General features: G+C 39.9%; 1 protein-coding gene across 5 annotated transcripts in view; it reads right to left on the minus strand.

Annotated features, from left to right (window-relative positions):
• Positions 1-18,596, minus strand: part of EXOC6 (exocyst complex component 6) — an 86,594-nt gene extending 67,998 nt beyond the window's left edge. For 3 of the 5 annotated variants that reach the window (XM_069019703.1, XM_069019702.1, XM_069019707.1), the window contains exon 1: positions 18,415-18,596. In XM_069019703.1, coding sequence (XP_068875804.1) covers positions 18,415-18,536 — 122 coding nt within the window. In that variant the 5' untranslated portion in view covers positions 18,537-18,596. Of the gene's footprint in view, positions 1-16,200; positions 16,318-18,414 lie in introns of those variants that run through there. The other 2 variants (XM_069019704.1, XM_069019705.1) reach the window with 2 other exon arrangements.
• Between the last annotated feature and the right edge of the window lie 3,484 nt (positions 18,597-22,080).

Consider the following 22,080-nt stretch of genomic DNA (forward strand, 5'->3'; position numbering starts at 1 on the left):
ACAGTTTGAAATGACAGCTGGAAGGAGCAAAAGTGTGCCCGTAAGTCTCTCCTCTTGAGGTTCCTGTCAGACTGCCTGAAAGGGCTCCCTCAAGGCTGCCCAGGATGACTGAGCTTTAAAGGGCTGTGGTGAATGGTCACAAGTGACCTGCATCTGCCAGGGGGAAATACCCACACCCAGAACCCAGTGCTGGCGGGCAGGAGAAGCAGCATCCTGGCCCGGGAGGAAAGAAAGGCACAAGACACAGTGGGCATTGAGTGAGGCCTCATTAGGCAACCTAATGTTCTCTGTGAGAAGACACAGGGGCAAGCATGTGGAGCATAGCACTGCCACCTGTAAAGAAATGGGGAAGGGATGAGAAAAAGGTTCAATGACTGATGTTGCAGCACTCCAAAATAAAAAGGTTGGTTACATGAATATTGCTCCATTAAGAAAAGGGTCAGAGAGGCTGGAAGCTAGAGGGTGGACACAGAGGGACATCCAACTGTCTTCAGAGTCCTTGGAGAAGAAAAAAAAGATTAGGAGGACCAGATGTATCAAAGTGCCTTCCCAGATAACTGAAAGCATGAGCCTCCTCTAAACGTGCTGGACTCACCACCTATACTGCACTGCATCCTAAAGCAAAAAGACAGAAAAAAACCCCAAAAAAACCAAAAACCAACCCAAACCAAACCAACAACAAAACCCCAAAAACAAACAAACAAACCAACTCAAAAAAACCCAACCCAAACAAACAAAAAAACCCAAAAAAAACAAACCAACAAAAACAAACCAATAAAAACACCATACACAAAAACAAAAGTTCATTTTATTACTGCTTTCTTTAGCCTTTCTGTTTAAGGGCGGAAGAAGCCTCCAAGTTTAGGTCTCCTTCCAGTGTTCTCAAAGAGAAGTGAGAAAGGAGAGGCATTATCACAAAGACAGGAGACTTCTATCTATCACCATATGCTCAAACTGTAAATTGTGTAATGTAAGTATAAATGAAAACAGCAGTAAAACTCAGTAAAGAAAATATATCTAAAAGGAGAATGAGATTGCAAAAAGATGGTGCAAGAGGAACTGCATACTTGAGTTTGTAACACTAAACTTTCTTTGATGGTAGCAATGCACTGTCTTTTTGGACTTAGTTATTGCCTGATGATTTGAAGGTATCCAATAGCTGCCTTGATAATTTTTTATTCATTTCACATCTGTGCCAACACTTTCACACATGCTGTTAAAATACTGAAAAGGGAATCCTTTGCAATCAGAAGATTGTTCCTTAAAATGTTATCAAAAAATTCCAGAAAACACAGCCAGAAGTTCTGGAAGTACATACAACATAGCATAGGTAATACAGTTTTCACTGTTATAAAAATCAGAATTGATTAGGTTTTCCTCAATATTAAGGCTGCTTATGCTTAAATTTAATGATAATAAAGTACTGGTTTTTAATCTCAGGGGTATTATCACAATATTTAATTGAAAATAATACAGGGAATAAATGTTCGAAATGGGGGGGAAGAAAGAAATACTGCGTACCTCCCAATGCCTTAATCACAAGATTACCCTACCTCCTTCAAATAATAGTTACTGTTTTGTGTCATACATTGTACCCTTTTCTGCAAAGATACTAATAAAATTGTGACCTATGATTTAAAGCAGTATTTTGACAGAGCTCCCCAAGATGCACCAGTAGTATAAATTCCACGTTAATTACATATGTAGACAGCTCCATCTTGTGGGAACAACAAATCAACGCTTGTCAGCACGCAAGTGAAAAAAACCCTGAGAAAGAACTGCTTGCCTTTACAGAAATAAATCAGAGTATTTAGAAGAAATTCACACTTTGTATCACAACTTTCCCATCTAGGTGAGAAGAAGATGAATTAAACGGGTTTACTGACTCCCTTAGGACATTGTCCTCTGAAGACACTTTACACATGCTGTTTCAGGGGCTTCAGAACAAAGTCTGGCCTAAAGCACCGGCCTTTGTGAAAAAGTAAGTGTACACTGGAGAGCCAGGCCATCTCTGGCCATGGACTGAAATCAGGCTTTTTCTCAAATCTGCAAACACAACTGAGGCAATACACATCTGATTTACCCATTACGGAACACCACACATCATAGTTTATTTCTGATACTGAAGCTTATCTTCCATACGTATATTTATTTCAAAGATTATCTACACCTATCTAAATAAAGTAATTGCTACCTCTGAATAATTATCTGAAAATGTACATTTCAACAGATAATGACACTGCAAGAGATGCTGATAATAATTCTCCACTTTTGAGAACTAAATTATCAGGCAGACAAGTGACCAATATTGCAGTACCTTGAAGAGACATGGAATCCTAAAAGCATCCTAGAGATAATTTTTTTAATTACAAGACAAAATTAACTGAATTTACAACACACACACACAGAGTGTTTTCTGTTGGAAAGCGAGTGAGGAAGTAGTAACCCTTCTAGCTCCATTTCTTCAGGAGATGACAATTACATGCAATTATGTCTACCCTAAAAATCTCTCTCTCACTGTAAATTGCTTCACATCCAGCAGGAGGAAGTGTCATAAAAAGGGGCAAATGTGCCTAGGATACCAAAAGAAGTTTCACGTGTGTAATACAGTTCTTTCAGGTTCTGTTTACATTTATACACCTCTGAATGAAGAGCCCCAAGGATCTTCTTCAGCTTTATGGACCCCTGAAGTAGATGCTGACAGTCTGAAACATAGCACAAATTTGAACTGTGTCAAACTGAAAGATATGATCAGTTCTTATTACAACTGCTTTCAACCTCTGATCTGCACAGCTACAGGAACCTATAGACTACTAGTGCTTGATTCATATCACGAAACTTTGACAAAGTTTTTTCCTTGGTAGGAGACTTCAAACTGGATCAAAACAGGAGAAAATCACTGTTGTTGGAGACTGAAGTTTATATTTGATTTTGGCACCCAAAAAAACCCAAAAACCCAAAACTGCACAACGTTATCACCTTAATTTTCAATCTGGAATGAGAGAACATTAATTGATGTTCCTTCCTAATCAACAGGGCAAGCAGGGAACCCATGAAGAGCACAAGCAGAGCTGAACAACTTTCCTGGTAATGTGTAGCAGGTTCTTTGTCTATATTCCCAGAACTCTGTATATAAACTGAGACACTTTTGTTTTTTACTCATCCCAACAACTGGATGAGTCATATTAATGTCAGTCTAGGTAAAAAGAAGATAGTGTAGAAAGTAACTGAAAAAGGAAAAAAAAATAAACTAGGAGTAGTCAGAGACTAACCTAAAGGAAAAAGATGTCTCAGTTCACTGGATGCATTTTATTGCAATAGGGATATTTTTACTTTGATCTTTTTTACCAGGTAAGCTGAAGGGAGAAAGACAAGCATAAACAGATTTGAATTCAGGTCTCAAGAAAAGATGAAGTAGAATTTTCAGATATGCAACCATTTTCCAATTTAAAACAATAAAATAAGTTTACTTTATACCGTAAAAAAACTTCCCTAAAACTTTTACTTTCAAAACTAAACCACAATATGAAAAACGTGTATTTAATAGGTCTTATTGATGACTTTTTGTGTTTACATGTAAAAATATATTGAAGCACCAGAGGGCACCATCCTATGCACGAAAACACCAACTGTTAAGTAAGCAAAAGGGCTCATCTCCAGAGAACTAAAATTCAGTCAAAAATCGTAAAACTTAACATGCCAAGAATTCCATACAACCCTTCAAAAATAATACTAAAAATCAATTATCCTGAAATCATCTGATCTATTCCATAATGACAAGTCCATACATATACATTATCACTCCAAGTGAGCATCATAAATGTCTTCACAAATGGTTACAGTCTCACTTCAAAAATACATTTCTGCTATCATTTCATACAAATATTTCTGTGCATGCAATTAAGGATAGATGTCCTTAAATGCCTGAGTGTAGGCAGGATTGAAAGAGGATGAGCATTTCACTAAGGAGGAGGGAAATAAAAAGTTAGAAGAAAAAAAAATCATATAAGCCCAAAAATTAATTTAATACATTGACTGGACGACTGGAAGGGCAGACAACTGACATGCATACAGACTATTAAGTGTAAAAGGAGAGGAGCCCAAAATTATTTTTTGTAAGTTCAACAAATATCCCAAATTTGCTTTTTCCCCTCCTCATCTCCAGTTTATCTCTGCATCTATGGCCTCTAGACTAGAAAATGACAATAACCAGACACCTAAATACAACTTTTACTGTAATCTTCTTGGTTTAGCATGGAAAAATAATTGCAAGAATAATCAGAATGGGAACTAAAGTAATTTGATCTCATATATATAGCAATAGTTGTAACTTTTCAAAGGAAAAAAGCAGAACTGCTCAGGAACTCATACTTTAGGCAAAAAAATGAACTTGAAGAGTTTATTTTATTAAAAATAAAATCTCCATACTTTCAATGACAATAGTGATTCAGAAGATATATGAATTCCTGGTTGGTGATAACTCTGTCACTTAAAATCATTACTAGAACAGTCTACTAAATAAAGAAAAAAAATATTTAACAAATCCCCTTGGAGTTTTTAAAAAAATATTGTTTCTTGAAGGTTTTGGGGATTGTTTTTTGTGTTCTTTTAAATAGGCAACGATTCTATTTTTAATTGCAATCCATATTCAGGAACGACAAATCCAAGCTCATGAAGCATTACTGTAAATTTTTTGAGAGAACAATTCTCCTAGTAATCATTTATAATAATAGGCTCTAACAGCAGCAGAAACTTTTAAAACAGATCACGTATTTTAAAATAGCCAAAAAACCATGTCAGAAAATAGAGAAAAAGCAGCAATCTTTTTACAGGACAAAGAAACTCCTTATTAATGACTTGCCACCTTTCACCATTTTCACACCTCCCCCAACCCATCCTGTTCTGTCCCATTTCTAGGATGAATTGCAGGTTTCCCCAGCCGTGCCTATATTGCCACAGAGTCTTTCATTTCCTGATTACACAAGACATATTAAGCAATTAAAAACTGTATGTACACATTCCTTTCAGGATACTGATAACCACTCAGTAAGTGCCAATCAGTTACAACTCCATGAATGCTGTGACAATGACAGGAATTACATGTGTCTGTACAACAGTTGTACAAGTTTGACACAGAATGTAAGTCTGACCATGCAACTTCTGACCTGCAATGGAAGCAAGAGAAAAAGATTCATTTGTAGAGCTTCAAATTAAGCATTGTGCAGGGAAGGAAAATTACTAATTACTTTGATCAATTAAATGCAGGCACAAAAGAAACCCCCTCCAACCATACACTTTTTATTTAATTTTTCAAAGTAATATTTAAAACAATATACACACACAAATAAACCAACTCCCAAATGAAGAGACTGTGCTTATGGAAAATAATGTTTTTACTACTAATATCTTGCTACCAATGCCAATTTTGTCCTGGTGCTGGAGATGCCCTCAACCAGCTCCCACACACACATTGCAAGAAGTGGCCCACTAGATGCTATTCCTATTTCTCCTTTCATTGAAAAAACACCCCAAAGGAAACAGTAACACAGAGATATACTAAATAAAATTATAAAATTAAGTAATATTCACAATTCAAATTTGCATGATGAGTTCAGTGGGAACAGTGCAGGCACAAAACACCGACAATGCAAATTAAGATTCTGCCCTTCAAACAGACCTGTCACTGTGACTATAACCATGGCATCCCTAACCACGATACTGTATCACACACTCCATTTGAGCTGCAATTTCACAGGAAACACTGCAGAAACTTCCTTTGTCCTACAATATACAAAGATATTTTCTGTTTACACAAGCTACAAACTTTGTAGGGATTTTTCCACAGAGTAATTTCATATAGGTGGCTGCATACACCCTAAAAAGCTTTATAAAATAATGTCCAGGTGTTTCCGGTCATTCAATTGCAGTTATGGTAATAAGCACATTTCTTAAAACCTAAGCAGCCTTTCAATGCCAGACACTACCTACATTCCAGTTCTGCCATTCTTACTCATAATTACATCTCACCACTCTATTTAAAAGCTCACATTACATGCCAGAACAACACAGAACTCAGCTATGGCCTATTCAGAAAAAAGATTTTATTAATCTTAGTTTAGCTGTTATGCTTTGCTTGCCTGGTTTTCCTGGATGTGCAATTTCTGTGAATTGTTCTCACTAATAGTATCCTGTTTCTATGAGCAGGAAAGGGCCGAGTACAGTTTGTTAGTTAACATTACTTCCTATAAGCAGGGTCCTTATTCTGTAGTAGCAGCACTAGAGCAGTCATTGTTCATGCTGGATAAGCAATGGATCACGCTGATGGCTGTTAATGGACATCCTCTGCAGCAAAACACGAACTGATAATCAGTATACCCAGATTTGCAATAGACTTCCTCCTTCCTGTTTTTACACTGCTGACCAAGGAGATGCCTCTTCCTGCTAAGCCTTTGTGCGACTTACTGATGTATGAAGCAAGAAACTGAAAAACAAGTGCTGCACTACCACTTTTTTTCCCAATTTTGTGTTGTAATAGTAGATAAAAAGGCAGCAAAGGAAATGGCAGCTTCGCTCGCTTTGGTACTGGCTATTGCCACAGAATCAAGTGCCAAGTTTGGCCATCTGTTTCATACACCCACATGGATACAAGTGGATGTAGTTGGAACCTATGTTATTTCATAAAATAAAAAGTAGGAAATTGAAGTCCATATAACAGTATTTTTATCTTCCCTTAATATTTCCATAGACTGTTTGTAACATAAATTGTTATATTTTAAGAGAAATGGATTCATCTGTAAACCAAATTGTGAGCTTCTAAGTTCTTTTAAAAAATTTTATCAGATTTCTATTACACACGTACCAGAAATAATTAGGCATCTATTACAACCTCTAGCTAATCTGTCAACTTTAACTAGAGCACTTGAGACACAATCTTTGAGATAAAAACAGACCAGTTGTTTTGGTAGACAAAATAAATTTCCTATTTCAACAATCTCATATGTCTCTTCACAAGACATATGAAATAAAACAGAATATTTAATGTCAGAAATGTTTAAGTTACTTCAATAGGCTTTGAATATCAATGCTACACAGATGTAAATATATTATTTCACAAATTTAAGAAGTTCCAGATTAAATAAAATATCCAGTAATTTAAAAGTTTCAAAACCAATTGGATTAAGAATGTATTCTATTCAATACAGATCAAACCGTTTAATTTTTTGGTCCATTGCATTCCTCTGCAAATCTATAACCAAATCATGCATTTTACAGTGATTTTATATAATTCGTTTTTGTTAACTCTATGAGCTCACACAGCCTACACATAAAAAATCATCATGTATTTAACTCATGTAAAACAACAGTCTGTGCTATATATTCTTTGCATATCTCCCAGGATCACTGAAGAAAATAAAACATGACTTCTAAAAAAAAGTCTGTTTTCAATTTAGAAGTTGAACTGAAACTCACAGTGTTTCTCTCAGTTAGGAAGCAATTAACAGTGTTGAAGCAACTGACTTACTCCGGTTCTCGACCTGCTCGATAAACAAACCAAGAAAATCTGTTCATTTCTTAGGGAAAGGTGACACTCCAGCACAGCACAGGAGCTCCACATTTCAAGAGAAGGTAGAACACACTGGCTAACTGCTTACAGCTTCCTTCGTGTATGAAACAAACCGGAACAAATATACAGTATAAAACAGTATCTACTACGTTACTTTTCTGCTAAAATTAACTCAAAACAAAACTTATAAGGAAATATTATTTCCACGAACAGAATGGGGTAAAAATCCTTCAAAGTCACTCTATGCCTAAGGAAGAGTGCAAACTGTGAAAGTCCCAACACTTGAAAGTTTAAACACTTCACTTTGAAGCTGAAATGTCTCAAAAGTATCCCCCAGGTACATATATGACAGTATATGCATTATTAATTTTGTATTACTCTGATTCACAGGAGAATTGCAAGTTACACTCACTGCAATTTTGCAAGCAAATTACTTTCCCTGAGAAACAGTGAAAATCCCACTCACAGTATTAGAACTGAACACTTTTCTCTTGCTATATATATAAAAAAAAAAAATCCCCAGCATCTTTTAGGTCCTCTCTATCCAATCCCACGTCTTTCCATCAAGGCTGATGCACTCTAAAATCTGTTTCCTTCCTTTTTAATACCTCCGTCAGTGATTAAGTTCCCTACTAGTTTGCTATTACTGGCAAAGGTTGAGGTAAAGGAAGGGCTTCAGCCAGGCTCCAGGAGGGATCATTAACTCCTTCCTGCACAGGACCCAGTCTGTCAGGAGTACAGATAGCTCCATAGTAGACATGTACAAGATGAGGAAGAGATGCACTGTTGAAAATACTTCATCAAGCTGAACACCAAATTGAACATTCTGTCATTGTTATACCAAGGTCTGTGGTGACAGGGATTAGGTTTAGTCATTTCAACCATCATCAGAAAATAGCCAGAAAGACTAAACACAGCTAGATTTTATAACTAGCCATAGAAAGCCCTTCAGCAAGACAAAATTTCATGTGATGACTTGATGCTGATGCAAAGCTATGTCTATATTTTTGAATGAGTTAGTACTTAATAGCTTACTACAACCCATAAAAATAGCTTCTTATTTTCAAATCCTTTTCTGGCATTATCTTAAAAGAATTATTTAAGACATATTAATCCTCATCAACTTGAATGAGCTCATATTAGTAGTACAATACATAAAATGCAACATGACAAAACTTACAAACACACCAGCACTTACTGATCAAAACCCGATTTATATTTAACTGAATTTTTCTAAGGCTCCTCAGGTAGATATCTGTATTGAGGAAATTGCAAAGTCTCGGAGCAATAGTTCAGCCACACACAAAGCAAGCTGGAGCACAGGCTATGCTGTTGGCTTTCCAAAAAAATCTGCAAGGAAGTAAGCACCCGTGTGACTGGCATTTGTGAAGGATGTAAAATTATGCACTTCCTATGCACATGGCAGGTCCAAAATCTGGGTCATCAGACACTGAATAAAATCAGCTTGAGGAATAAGTCAATGAAGAGATGACAGGAATAAGAACTGGCTTTTCTGAATTTAACTGATGTAAGAGTGCACAAGGATAAGCTGTTCATATGAAGGGAAGGCTAAATTTAAATGAGAAACAATGTCACAAACTGCATTAAACATCTATTAAGTACACTATTCTGATGATGATGCAGCAGATGATTTCCCTATTTTAAAAGCTTTATTGTATTTTGAAACTTGTTTCCTAAACACTGGGACAATTTCAAGCTCTTTGGTAATGCTTGAGAAATTGGAGAGAGCTGTTTCAGAACAATTTGCACAGGTTACTAGGTAGGTTAAAGATTCACTTGGCAGTTGCCCATTTGGAAATCACTGCAAGAATTGAGTCAGAAGCTGATGCATGAACACTCAAAAGATCAAGATAACCTGATTTGCAGACACATATTTCATGACAAACTTAATCAGCATTTAACCTAAAGATTTTTTCACAACAAAAAAATGCAGTACAGGTATGATTACCCACAAGCAGTTTCAGGCTTTATAAAAACTTGAGAATATGTTGAAACTTGCAGCAATGCAAGTGAATCTTTCTAAAATACTTTTGCTACCAATGGCAAATCTGACTGATCAGGCTACAGAAAAATCAGAAGTGCAGTTCTGCTGCTGAATGCCAGATTAATCAGTCTACAGCACAGACTCTTCTTATGACCTTTTGACTCTATATAATGGACTAGCAATAAAAAAAAATTGCTCCTTCATAGCAATATGCATCACATAGACAGTTGTGTTATCTGACTGTTGTCTTTCAACTTAAATACTTGGAATACCATCAAATCCTGCACCAAGTAAAAAAATCTCCAACTGACACTACAAGCAAGTCTCTGTTTTTTTAGGCTACACTGGTTCACAGTGAGCAGGCCATTCTCCTTACTCCATAACAACCCAGATACAAAATAGAAGTTAGCTATTATAATACAGGCAAACTGATATATATGTGCTGGTTTGGGCTGGGTTGGAGTTAATTTTCTTCACAGTGGCTGGTATGGGGCTGTGTTTTGGACTTGTGTTGCACACAGGGCTGATAATACAGAGATGTGTTGTCATTGCTGAGCAGGGCTTACACAGGGCCAGGGCCTTTTAGTGCTGCCACACTGGTCAGGAGGCTGGGGGGGCACGGGAGGCTGGGGGGAGACACAACCAGGACAGGTGACCCCAACTGACCAAAGGGACATTCCAGAGCAGATGGCATCATGCTCAGTACATAAAGTGGGGGAACAAGGAGGAAGGGAGGAGACATTTGGATTGATGCCATTTGTCTTCCAAAGTAACCACTACTTGTGATGAGGTCCTGCTGTCCTGGACATGGCTGAACACCTGTCTGCCCATGGGATGCAGTGAATTCATTCCTTGCTTTGCTTGTGTGTGCAGCTTTTGCTTCCCTTATTAAACTGTCTTTATCTCAACCCACAAGTTTCCCAGCTTTTACCCTTCTGATTCTCTCCCCCATGCTGCAGGTGGGGGAGTGAATGAGCAGCTGGGTGGGTCTGGCTGCTGGCTGGGGTTAAACCACAACAATATACATGAAAGTACAGTCTGTCACCTGATCCAAAAGAGACCACAGCTATCACACACGGAATTTCCAGTTCTTTTGGGCTACTTAGTAACTTTGTTTGAAAGGGAACCAGGAATGAAACATGTTAACTTGAAAATTGAGAAGGGCTTGAAGACAGACCATTAATAGAGACCATTAATTTTCAAAGCAGTAACTTACAATTCTGTAAAAGAAAAAAAATACAATTTGAAATCAAAATATGTGATCAAACCACTAAAATTCTGATTTATAGCACTGGCTGATGATCTCAGAGTACTCTTACTCTATATTTAAAACAAGACTAAGCTATAGACAAAAATGCGAATTGCTGGGTCATACTCCAAAATAATGAGGACACAGAAAAATTACTTTAGACAACCCTACCAGACAAGTAGGACCACAGGGCAAAAATGAGGGCAACCACATTTTGTTATTGGATAACCACATCACAAATCCCAATAGACCATAGGCAAGTACTCAGAAAAAGTATTTCCCTGCCTACAATTGTGTTAATGCTGTACCATCTTCCCACGTTTTGAGATTTCATTCATACTGCCTATGTTACTGCTCACTAACTGTTGTGCTGAAAACACAGAATCACATAGCTAAATCACGCCTGCTAGTAACTGTAATGTAGACTTTCAGTAAAACTGAAGTTACATAACATTTAGGCACTTTGCTCATTTTGCTTTGGACAGCTCCCCTCAATGCATACAAGAATATCTCCAAAATACAAATTACAGACCCCAGTCCAGGCAAAGCACCTGCAGTTGCAAAGTGTACCGCAACACAGTAAAAGCAGCAGAATTAGACTCTCACTCCACATTTCTAACTCTGAATTTTCTTAGAGACGTTGATCAGTAAAGGACAAAATAGTCTTACTTATTTTTCTAATGATGCCTTACTAAAGTGTAGCTTTTACCTTTGGCTTCTCTGTAACTCCAGGACAGAAGTACAGGATGAACAGCTATCAATTGGTTCTAACAATTCAGCTAAACTCATTTATGACATCCAACCTCCAAACTCTGTTTAAACTAAATGAGAAAAACCCAGCACTATACAGAAACGATTTTGCTTTGCAGTCTCAGCTCAGTGCTGCTTTTACCAGTGCAATGCAGTCCTAGATCAGTGGAGGTGACTGCAGCATACTGCAGCATCAGACAGAAATGCATCGTCTGAACGGTGCTTGTGGGTGTGATTGCTGCAGCCAGAGACAACAGGCCAGTGAAATGTCTTCACAGCAGGCTCTCTAAGAACTCTGCGAAGAAGTTTCGCAGCCAGCACAACTTAGAGCAACCTAGAAGATGCTCTAACATCTACCAGGCAACAGCTTGGTGATGACAGATTTCAGGAAGAGGGAACTTGATTAAAAGCATTTTTACACTGACTTTTGAGGAGCACTTTCCAAGCTGTGACTGTGGGTTAAAGCTACAGAGTATATTCCACTTATAGATACATCAATAGACATAGCACCTCCTTATCAACTTCACCTTAGCTACAAAATTTCCATTACCAAATCCCCCACAGTTTTTATATTTAATTTTACTTCTGTATTTTTGTTCAGTCAATGAATTGTGGGCATGGAGGTACTCCACTGACGGCTGTGCATGGGAATCACAGAACACTGCAAACTTAGTGATGCAAAGCTCACAAGATGAAGTGTTTAGAGAAAGTCTACCATATGCTTATGAAATATATTGCCAAGCTAGAGTTTAAGAGTTAATTCATTTATTTTTAAAAAAAGCTTTGAAATACTACACATTAATACAGACTCAAAAAAACTCTTATCTATAGTATACAGGGCACTGGCAGAACAACTCCTACTCTGTTGAGTTCCACTTTGACCTATTTCAACCAACCATAAACTAACCATCAGATAAGGTCAATTACTTTCTTCTGAAGAGAATTTATCTTACTAGCTACCACAGCATGTCCAACTGACTATTTAAGAAGTGTTAAGATACAGGCTTCAGTGAGGGCCTTAAGTTTTTTGTTAATAACTTTTTGATTTTTTTTGTTGTTGTTGGGAGGATTATGGGAATTGTCTTTCTTTCTGTCATCTTCCATTTCCTTTCTAAAGATTAGAAATGTGATAGCTCTCCCTGAGAGAAGCACAAAAGTATGTATGAAACATGAATTATACTATATTAACATGTTATATAAAAAGGTGAGAGTGATGAGCCTTTAACAAGTTTTGTCATTAATCTCATTTTGTTATCCATTAAAGCCAAAAAGATGTTGATAAAAGTTTCATAGAGTCTGATGAAAAAAAAATTAATCCTGCCTTGCTATATACACAGTCTGCCTATTTAATGAAAGGCATGCTGGCTTAAGTCTCATTTACAGTGATTCAGCATGTGTTACTGCATTTAGAGATGAAAGTAAAATAGCAGCAAATTTAAATCACTAAATTCATCCAGTTAAAATCTAAAAAGAAAATTAATTTAATCCAATACAATCTCTTCATCTCTTGAGATGCAGAGCAATCTTTAGGAGCTAACTCTCCTGAACAGTAAATAATCCCAACTGCACTAGCTGTACATTGATTCCTCCTATAAAGGACCTGCATTTCACTTTCCTCTTTATGGGTAGATCTCAGCACTAGAAAATCACCTGCAGGATCAGTCTGTATGTTGTTCCTTACCTGTAAATTATACACAAAAACATTATATATCAATAAATGCTATTATTTTTTCTATAATAAGAACAAGTGCTGCCACTCTTATAGCAAGGTAAGAAACAGCACCTGGCAGGGACAGCTATACCAAACCAGCAAGCAAACCACTGAAGAAAAACAGGAGCAAAAATGTGTTTCCATGGAATCTACATACGGCCCACAAGAAAAACGTACACGTCCTTCGTGAAGCATGGATGCACTAGGAAGACATTTATATCTTGATATTAACAATTAAGGATAAGTCAGATCCTGCATATCCTGCAATCTTCAGCATTTAATATTACCTCACGCTACTTATCTGAACTACTCACCTCAAGTCCCTTCTTTTGTTCTGCTATTTAAGTAGGTATGTTGGTACTTTATTTCATGTGGCAATGCTATAAATATTCTCCCAGCATTACAAACCAGAGATTACAAAAATATTCCATTTCACATAATGAAATTAACATAATTTCAGTCATTACGTGAGACAACTGGCTTCAATAGCTTCTGTGACTGGAAATCAATGGACCACTTCATGTTGTAGCCTTATGCAATTGCACATAGAATTACTCAACTCATTTCTTTGATTTATATTGTTTAGCAAGTAAAACCTAGATCTCAGGCAGAAAATAATGCTCCATTTTACATTCATGCTTCTGTTCATTGAAACAGATCTTGTAATTAGATGTGGGACTTTAGACTTTTCAGTTTCACACAGCAATTCACAAATTGCAACAGACAGAGCTGAGCAGACAGCTCAAGTTTTGGTTTTAAACACTGGTGTTCTTAGGGAGTAGAAGCATATTTCTGCGGTGTTTGCTGGACTTCTTTCAAAACACTCAGCCAGGTGTAACCACTCTTCAACCTCATTTTTTTTATTTGTAATTGAACACCAGAGGTTAAATCAGACCAACATGCACTTTTTTCCTAAAAATCCTGAAAATCAGCAATGCAAAATTCCCTTACTGGAAAGTCAGTGATAGGACAGGAACACGCAAAAAAAAAAAGAAATTAAGTTTTAGTATTTATAAAAACATTTGCAAATTTTAAATGCTTAATATGAATGAGAGATTCATATAGTCCCTTCCCCATCCACACCTGTGGTTCCCAAACCTGCCACCTTCTGTTGTGTAGCCTAATTCTCTGATTGTCCTTTCCATAGAATACTCTGATATAAGCTCTGTACTGGAAATGGCAGCGAAACTGCAATTATATCTAATATTTTGGTGTGGTTTTTTGCAGGCATCAGTTTCAACCTGCCTGGGCTTGTAAAGTGAAACACTGTTAAACTGCCTCCAGGGACAACTCAAGTCTGAAAGCATCCCAGCTACTTTCTCTCAGCCTAAGCCCACAGACTGTCACATGTGAGGCTCCTTGTGACGCTAAGCTTCAGCATCTCCACACTGTATTCCCAAGAGCAGCTGTGTTTAAGGAACATGAGGGGAGATCAGAGTGCAGTTTGCTCCAAGCTGACCTCCAAGACCAGACTGACGCAGCAAGCAGTCCCTGTGTGATGTCCGGACGACCCCACCACACTCCCCATGGGGGTTCTCAGAGGATTGATTAGCCCCAGCCTCACACAAATGTCCAGACTGCCATGTACCACACAGCTTTGGAGGATCCACACATAGCCAACCTCAAAATCAATTGCTATGATGCGCAGAATGGCCCATTTGGCATACAACAGAAACTTCTCTTCTACCAGTTCTCAGCACTGGGTTACTCACCCATGTACCCCACGTTCACCCTTCCCCAGCCCTGTCCACACTCTCTAGGAGGCATCATTCCCACTCCAGGAAAAGCCAGTAGCACCATGCTCACTGCTTTGCAGCATGCTGTCACACAAACTGCCTTTCCCAGTTTTCTGCACACAGGCTCACTGTATCTTCTGAAAGAGCTAACATTCAAATACACAGTTCTCCCTCCCCTGTTTGGCTAGTGCCTATGCTTTTTTATTCCCTTCAGACATCTTTTATCAGGGAAGCATCTTTAATCAGGAGAGCATCAGCAAAGCTCCATGATGAAGACCCCCTTTCCCCCTGTTTCCTCTGTAACCCAATTAACTCACCACAGGCACTGCCCTTATCTCCCCAGCTCTAAGTGAAAGGCACTTCGACGTTAGCCTCTAACAGGAGAGGTTATGCAAAACCTTTTCAACAAGCAGGCTAGGCCATTTGGCAGTATGTGGAATTGGAGGAAAAAGGCAGAAAACCAAACCACAGAAGTCATGGCACAGCAGAAATGCTCTAAACACAGCCACATTTCTAAGGAAACTGACCAGGGTAGTAGATTCCAGACCTCATCATTAGGGGTTGCATAGTGGAGCGCTGCAACACCCACCCATGATATGGTTTCGGCCCCGTTCTCAGCACAGAACCGGGGGTACCAGCACACCCAGGGAGCTGACTCTTGTCCAAGTGCGGGGCAGCAAAGGCCGGCACTGGGTTACGGCGGGTGCCCCAAGCCCGGCCACTCGCAGCGGGCCCAGGGCCGGGCACGTCCCGAGGCCGCACTCCAGCCCGCCGGAGCCGGGCCGTGCCCGGCTGCTTCCCCGGTAGACAATACCAGGGAGCGGCCAGCCTGGAGCCGGGGCACGGCCGCCGTCTCCGCTCGGCCCCCATTCCCTGTCAGCGCCCCGGCACGGCGTGACAGCCCCGCTCCCTGCCCGCGCCGCACCGGCCCCTTCCCTCCGCCCCGCAGCGCCCGGGGTGGGCGGCGGCGGTCGGGCCCCCGCGGAGCGGCACCGGGGGCTGCTCGTCCCCTCCGCGCCCGGCGCGGCCGCTCCCGCCGGCGGCGCTGCGGGCGGCCCCGCGCCGTCCCTGGGGAGCAGCTGTCAGAAAGCGCGGCCGGGCTGGGCCGCGGCTCCCCGGGCCGGCGGGCGGGCAGGGCGCGGGAGCTTCGCCCGCTGTCGGCGCAGCGGCCCCCACGCCCCGCACCTCAGGGTGGGTCCCACGCAGGCCGTGTCGGTGCTCTCGATCTCCTGCAGGATGCGATCATGCTCGGGGAGACTCTCCGCCATCTTGGATGGGAGGGACCCCGCGGCCGCGGCGCTGCGGGAGGCGCCGAGGGAGGAGCGGCCACGGAGCCGGGCGGGGGCCGGCGGGAGCGGCCGGGGAGGGCTTCCCGGTGCGTACGGGGCGGCGGGGAGGAGGGAGGGCGGGAGCGGGACAGGTGAAGAGGGACAGGTGAAGAGGCACAGGTTCGCATCAGCTCGCCAGTGCCCCGCGGCCCTTGTCAGGGGAAGGGCTGCGCCGGGGACGCCAGGGGCGCCCAGCAAAGCCCCTCCGTCCCCATGGCATCTCCGGGCGCTGGTGTCTGATAGAGACCGCAGGCAGCTGCGTCTGCCCGGCGCCAGCCGCTGCGACCCGCTCAGCGCACTGTGACAAACGAGGGGCGCGCAAAATGCGGCCCCTCTCCCGGACGGACCGGCTGCCCTGCCCAGTGCACAGGCGCGCTACACAGGCGCCTTGAAGGCTTATAGGCTTCAACACGGCCTTTTTCACTGAGCTAGTTCTGGTTTGTTTCATGGCGTGCTTTTGTTTTATTATTAATATAATTTATTTTGTTTGTTTTGACTTGACCACTCCCGCACACGCGGCCCGTGCCCGTCCAGGCAGGAAGGCACCGACCCCTGAGGCGGCGGCGCCGCGGGGGTTTCTGCATTCAGGTTATATCGCTGACTTCAGTCCTTCCATTCTTTACGTGATAGAAACTTGGGGGTCGGATTAAAAATAGAACAGAACCAAGCCAAAACAAAAAAAGTGCACCTTTACGTGCAGTGGCTTGCTGTGTTTCAGTAGAAACTGACATACTGTTTCCTAGTGCTTTGTACAGCAAAGCTTCATGTGTCAATGAAGGAGGAATAACCTATTTTCTATTTAAATTTTACATTTTGTGGCCTGTGGCCAGGGATTAACTAATCCTTGGGTTTTGCATGCTCAGGAGACAGGATGCACCTGCTTTCTGGGCAAAGTTCTCTGCACACAAGTGGGAAGCTCGTGTAAAGAAATAGGCTAGATAAGTAAAACTTTAGGGTGATGTATAGCTACTTTTTCCCGTAAGGAACTGACAGCATTTGACAAGTGTGAATGCATCAAGGTCTACAATTGCATCTGACACCCTTCCAGTTACTGTATCAAGCTCATCATCTCTCCTGCTCTGGTGCAACTACACCTGTACACGAGTTAATAAATGGCACCGAAGACGGTGCATATCTTGTCTATGCTTGTGCCTTTATTATATTCAGCATTGATTCAGATAAATTTATTAATGATGCCTACTAAATCAACAAGGACTATTCTAAAAGTTGATGAGTGCTTACAAAGTGCATGATGAAAAAAAAAAAAAAGAAGTAAAAATCCTACCACTTGTATTTCCTTCAAGAAATCACTCAAATGCAGTAATGATCTTCCCACATTCCTTTTTTTTCCCACCACCAAAATACTGAAGTTATAGATTGACACATTTTTCAGGGTAAATTTAATTTTCTTTTTTTAGCCTGATCGTTACTGCAACCCGACGCCTACAGTGCCAGGCAGGCTATTTTTAAAACTCTTCTACAAATACTGACAATATACCTAGACAGATTACAAAATAATCTTTTATGTATTACTTTTTTTAAGGATGAATATGCAGAGGAATTTTCTCAGTTACACTTTTACCATTAGATAGTTTCCATAAGCTGCAAATTTAAAAAAAAATGTTCAGATATCTTCAAATATCAACGGTAGAACCTTAAGTAGTTGTGTCTTTGCTGATTAAAATAAAAGTTGCCTTTATTAAAAATTTAAGAATAATAAGCAGTTAATTCTTTTAAATTATAGCTGTGAACTTCAAACTAAAAACACTTCTACACAAAAGACAAAATTTCCCTTTGTTTTCATTTTTAAGAGCACTTTCTTTTTTCCTAAATCTGCAGCCAGCCATCAGTAACAGACTGCTTTGTCCTGGTGAAAAGAAAGAGCAGAGTAGGTGACCTTGGTTTGTATTTTTTCACTTAGGGCCAATCACATTGAAATTAAACTCAACTTTCCTGTAGGCTTCAGGGTCAGGAAAACAAAGTTTCTAATATATTGTGCTGGCTGAAAGAACAGCTATAGAATGGAACACATCCATCATGAAGAGTATAGTATTATCAAAAAGAAGCATACCTTAGGGTGGTTCCAAGAGGCAGCTCAAAGGACTGGATCTCAGCAAGGGCATTTTCGTATATTTGATCTTTATTTTCTTCTAGATACAGTTCTGACAGATTTGACTTGCTTTTCCTTGCCATAGAGTAGCATAAAACTAATCTAACATTAGGAGAGGACTTTTATTCTGATTATTATAGTTGACTAAGTGACTCTGTAGTCAGCAAAACCAGGCATAAAAAAAAAGGTCCTGTGGTAACCTCGTGACTCCTGAGGACTCTGTGTCCAAGAATGGTGCACAGCTGCTGTTTTCCTGTCTACTGGTAACATGTGCCTCGTATGCAGTACCCAGGCCTGCACAGTCTTTTTTGTGTGTGTATGTCCAATATATTTATCTTAACAACAATTTACTGCCAAAATAATATTTTTACATCCTTGAAATAGCTTGTCATTAAAAAATAGTAAACCTGAAATTTAGTAATTTTGAAAACTTAACTTTAAAGGAATTTCAGACGCTAGACATCAATGCTTAATTTCTCTGTTAAGTTTTATGAGATTAAAACTATTCTTTAAAAAAATTCTATTTTCCTTTTGCTATATAAAAAGCTTGCACACAAGGACTTAGCTGGATTTATGAAAGGTTTATGGATCTTGTAAAGCAGATTAGAAAAACAGAGAAACATGTTCTTGTCATTTTCAGCATTAGTAGTTGCTACTTATAACAAATTGCAAAAAAATTCTCTATGATAACTGTGGGTTTTATGTGTGTGAGCAATAAAAAAGATGTTACTAATTTATTATCTGCATGGAAAAAAATGGATAAACAAATATTGAGAGCAGTGCTGCTGTCACATCATTGTCGTGACAATGGCAAAGAAAACACTACACAACTGCCATGAATTACTTTCATTTCAGACAGTTATTTCAAACATGAGATTGGACTTTAGCTCTTTCAGTTTAAACAACTTTTTAGAAACCTAATTCAATATTATTTGGATAATCAAACTTAATATATTTTGGGTTTTTAAATATTTCACGAGTTTTAATCAAAATTTGGCTCTGAATCAGTACTGCTCCTGACAAAATTGATGAGTCCAGACACTCGCGGTGCAGTCAACTGTTAAATGCAGAGAAACAGAGATTACTCATTTTTGAGCAGGGTGATATATAGTTTATTCACTTTTCTGTGCCCAGTGGGAACACTGAGGACATAAGTTCACGTCAGTAGCAGTGGGAAAGAACACGAAAGGCTGCAGTGAGTTAAAGGTACGTACAAATTTGCAATGTGTTTCCTTGAACAAGCTGCTTTAATCACCAGTTTATTTTTGAACCAAAATTAAGCAATTTCTCTGTTAGCATTACTATGCAATACATTTCCTGCTTTCATGTTCTTCATGGAGTTCTGAGTAATTTTTACACTTTTCACCAGAAAGGGGAGCTTGTGATTGACCCATCCTGCCACTGGATGTCACACAAACGCAGACGAATGGATGGATATTGTAACTCTTCATTCTAATCTTAACAGTCACTGGGTTCAGTATTAATTTAACAATTATGAGGTGACGCTTGGAAAGTAAACTGCAGATATTATAATAAGCTTAAGCTTATTCGTGTGATAGAAGAAAGTACATCTGCTGCCACTGTGGCAGAGCAGAGGCTGGGCAGGTAAATCACAGATGCCTCAGACACCTACGCCCAGCCATCACACACTGGCTGGCAATAAAAATAGAATGCAGTGATGGAAGCATGACTATGTATACAAAATGCTTTTATGAATATATTTATATGATTTTAAATGACTTCGATTCTTACAGAGGCTTTGGATAAACTTTCTTCTTCCTTTCCCCAAAAAAATTTAAACAGTAGCTTGCTTTAGGAAATTAACCAACCAAAATAAACAGGACTCTGACTGTTGTGCAGATGTTCTTATTGGTATCACAGCTGCATGGAAATAAATATGTTTAATAACAAAGCAAAACAATGTAAAAAGAAGCAAACAAAGGTGAATTACCAAGAAATAGGCAGATGTTACAGTCTCTTCAGTTGTGGCAGTGAGTGAGGAAGTACCTTGGTTCTCTGTACAAGATCAGACCAAATGCACCAGGCCTGGCTGCTCAGCTCTCCAGTGTTTTACAGCCTCACTGAACCAGTCTAAGACCATGACATCCAGAGGAGGATCTAAGGTACAGTGATAGATCTGTATTTGATCCATGGGCAGTACATTAACACCTGCCAAAAGCCCTTTATGCACAGATGACCCTGCTTCTACCCTGTGCTGTCTGTCCAACCTGGGCTCCTCTTCCCCAGTTCTGTCTTCTGCTCCTCCCTGCCGTAATTCCAGTGCTGATTAGATGTGCCCAACATTTACATCTTTCAGTCATATAGGAGCTTTTCCTTTTTCCAGCTGGGCTCAGGGCCACTCTCGAAAGGCTTTAGGGAACTGCCTTGTTCAAGGAAATGAAGTTTTTTTTGTAAAAAGACAAAGGCACAAATTCAGTATAGGCACATGACATCAGCTTCTGGCAGAACAGTGTATCTTTGCTTCACAACTATACATAACATACTTGGAGGCTGCAGCTAAATAGATTGTCAGCAAAGACAATGCTAAGTCTTTCAGTTAGTTTTGTTTTTTTTTTAATTTATGGTACTCTCCATGCAGAAAAAGAGAGTAGAAGTTATCATTTCTGAGGTATCATATTTGTACTAGTTCAGATTTAACCAGGTCAAGAAGCCTGAGAAGTTATTAATCTTCTAGAAGTCCCTGGCAGAAAAAGAGAAGATATTTTCTGTGCTGGTTAAACTCATGTTATTTCTGTGAAGGAAGTATTTCATTATTTGGACTGGCAGAAACCTCAGGCCCTGTAAGTTACAAAGACAGCTGCTGCCATCTTTCCAATCATCCTGAGCTTTTCCTTTAAAAAATGATCCAAAGCACCTATTTCTTGCTGAAGGTGTAAAAACGGTTCACAGCTCAGAAGAGGGCAAGGGGGGAAATTGGGGCAAGTTATCAACAAGATTGTGAAACAGGATGCAGAGGCTTATCTAGAGCAAACCCACTTTCACCACGTCCTTTCTCCCTTTCCTCCCCTAATTCCTATTCTTCCCCAACCCTAATGGGATACCAGAGGGCCAAGAACTGCTGGTTTAAATCTTGCCTGCCTGTGTTGATACTTTAAAAATACATTTTACCCACATGACCATTACAAAAAGTGTAATGTGCTGTAGAATAGAGCCCCTACTGGGTATGCAATTCCCGTGTAGATTACTTCCTTTTTTTCAAATTGCCAGTGCACGATTACCAGCCTTGAGTCTGTTTAATTTTCTTTCCCAGTTGGATTGGAATCCATTTTGAATGATTCATGGAAAAGAGAGAAGGGGGAAAATGTCCACCCTCAAATGGAATTACTATAGATAATTTTCACATGCAATGCCATCCATAACAAATTACTTCATTGGTCATTGCCCACATATCTCCTCTTTACATCCCTCCACAAGGACAACAATGCCATTAGTCATTTCCCTGGCATCTCCTGCTCTGCTACTGCCTTCTTTCCTGGGCTCATCCCCAAACTGGACCCTTGCAAACTAGCTCATTCTCCCTAGAAATGGAACTGGCTGCTTCCATTCCCCTTGTGCCTGTTTTTCTGATGGCCAGACCCATTTCTGCCTCTCAGATGAAACATGGTG

The sequence above is a fragment of the Aphelocoma coerulescens genome, chromosome 6, assembly GCF_041296385.1.
Source record: "Aphelocoma coerulescens isolate FSJ_1873_10779 chromosome 6, UR_Acoe_1.0, whole genome shotgun sequence".
Taxonomy (NCBI): Eukaryota; Metazoa; Chordata; class Aves; order Passeriformes; family Corvidae; genus Aphelocoma; species Aphelocoma coerulescens.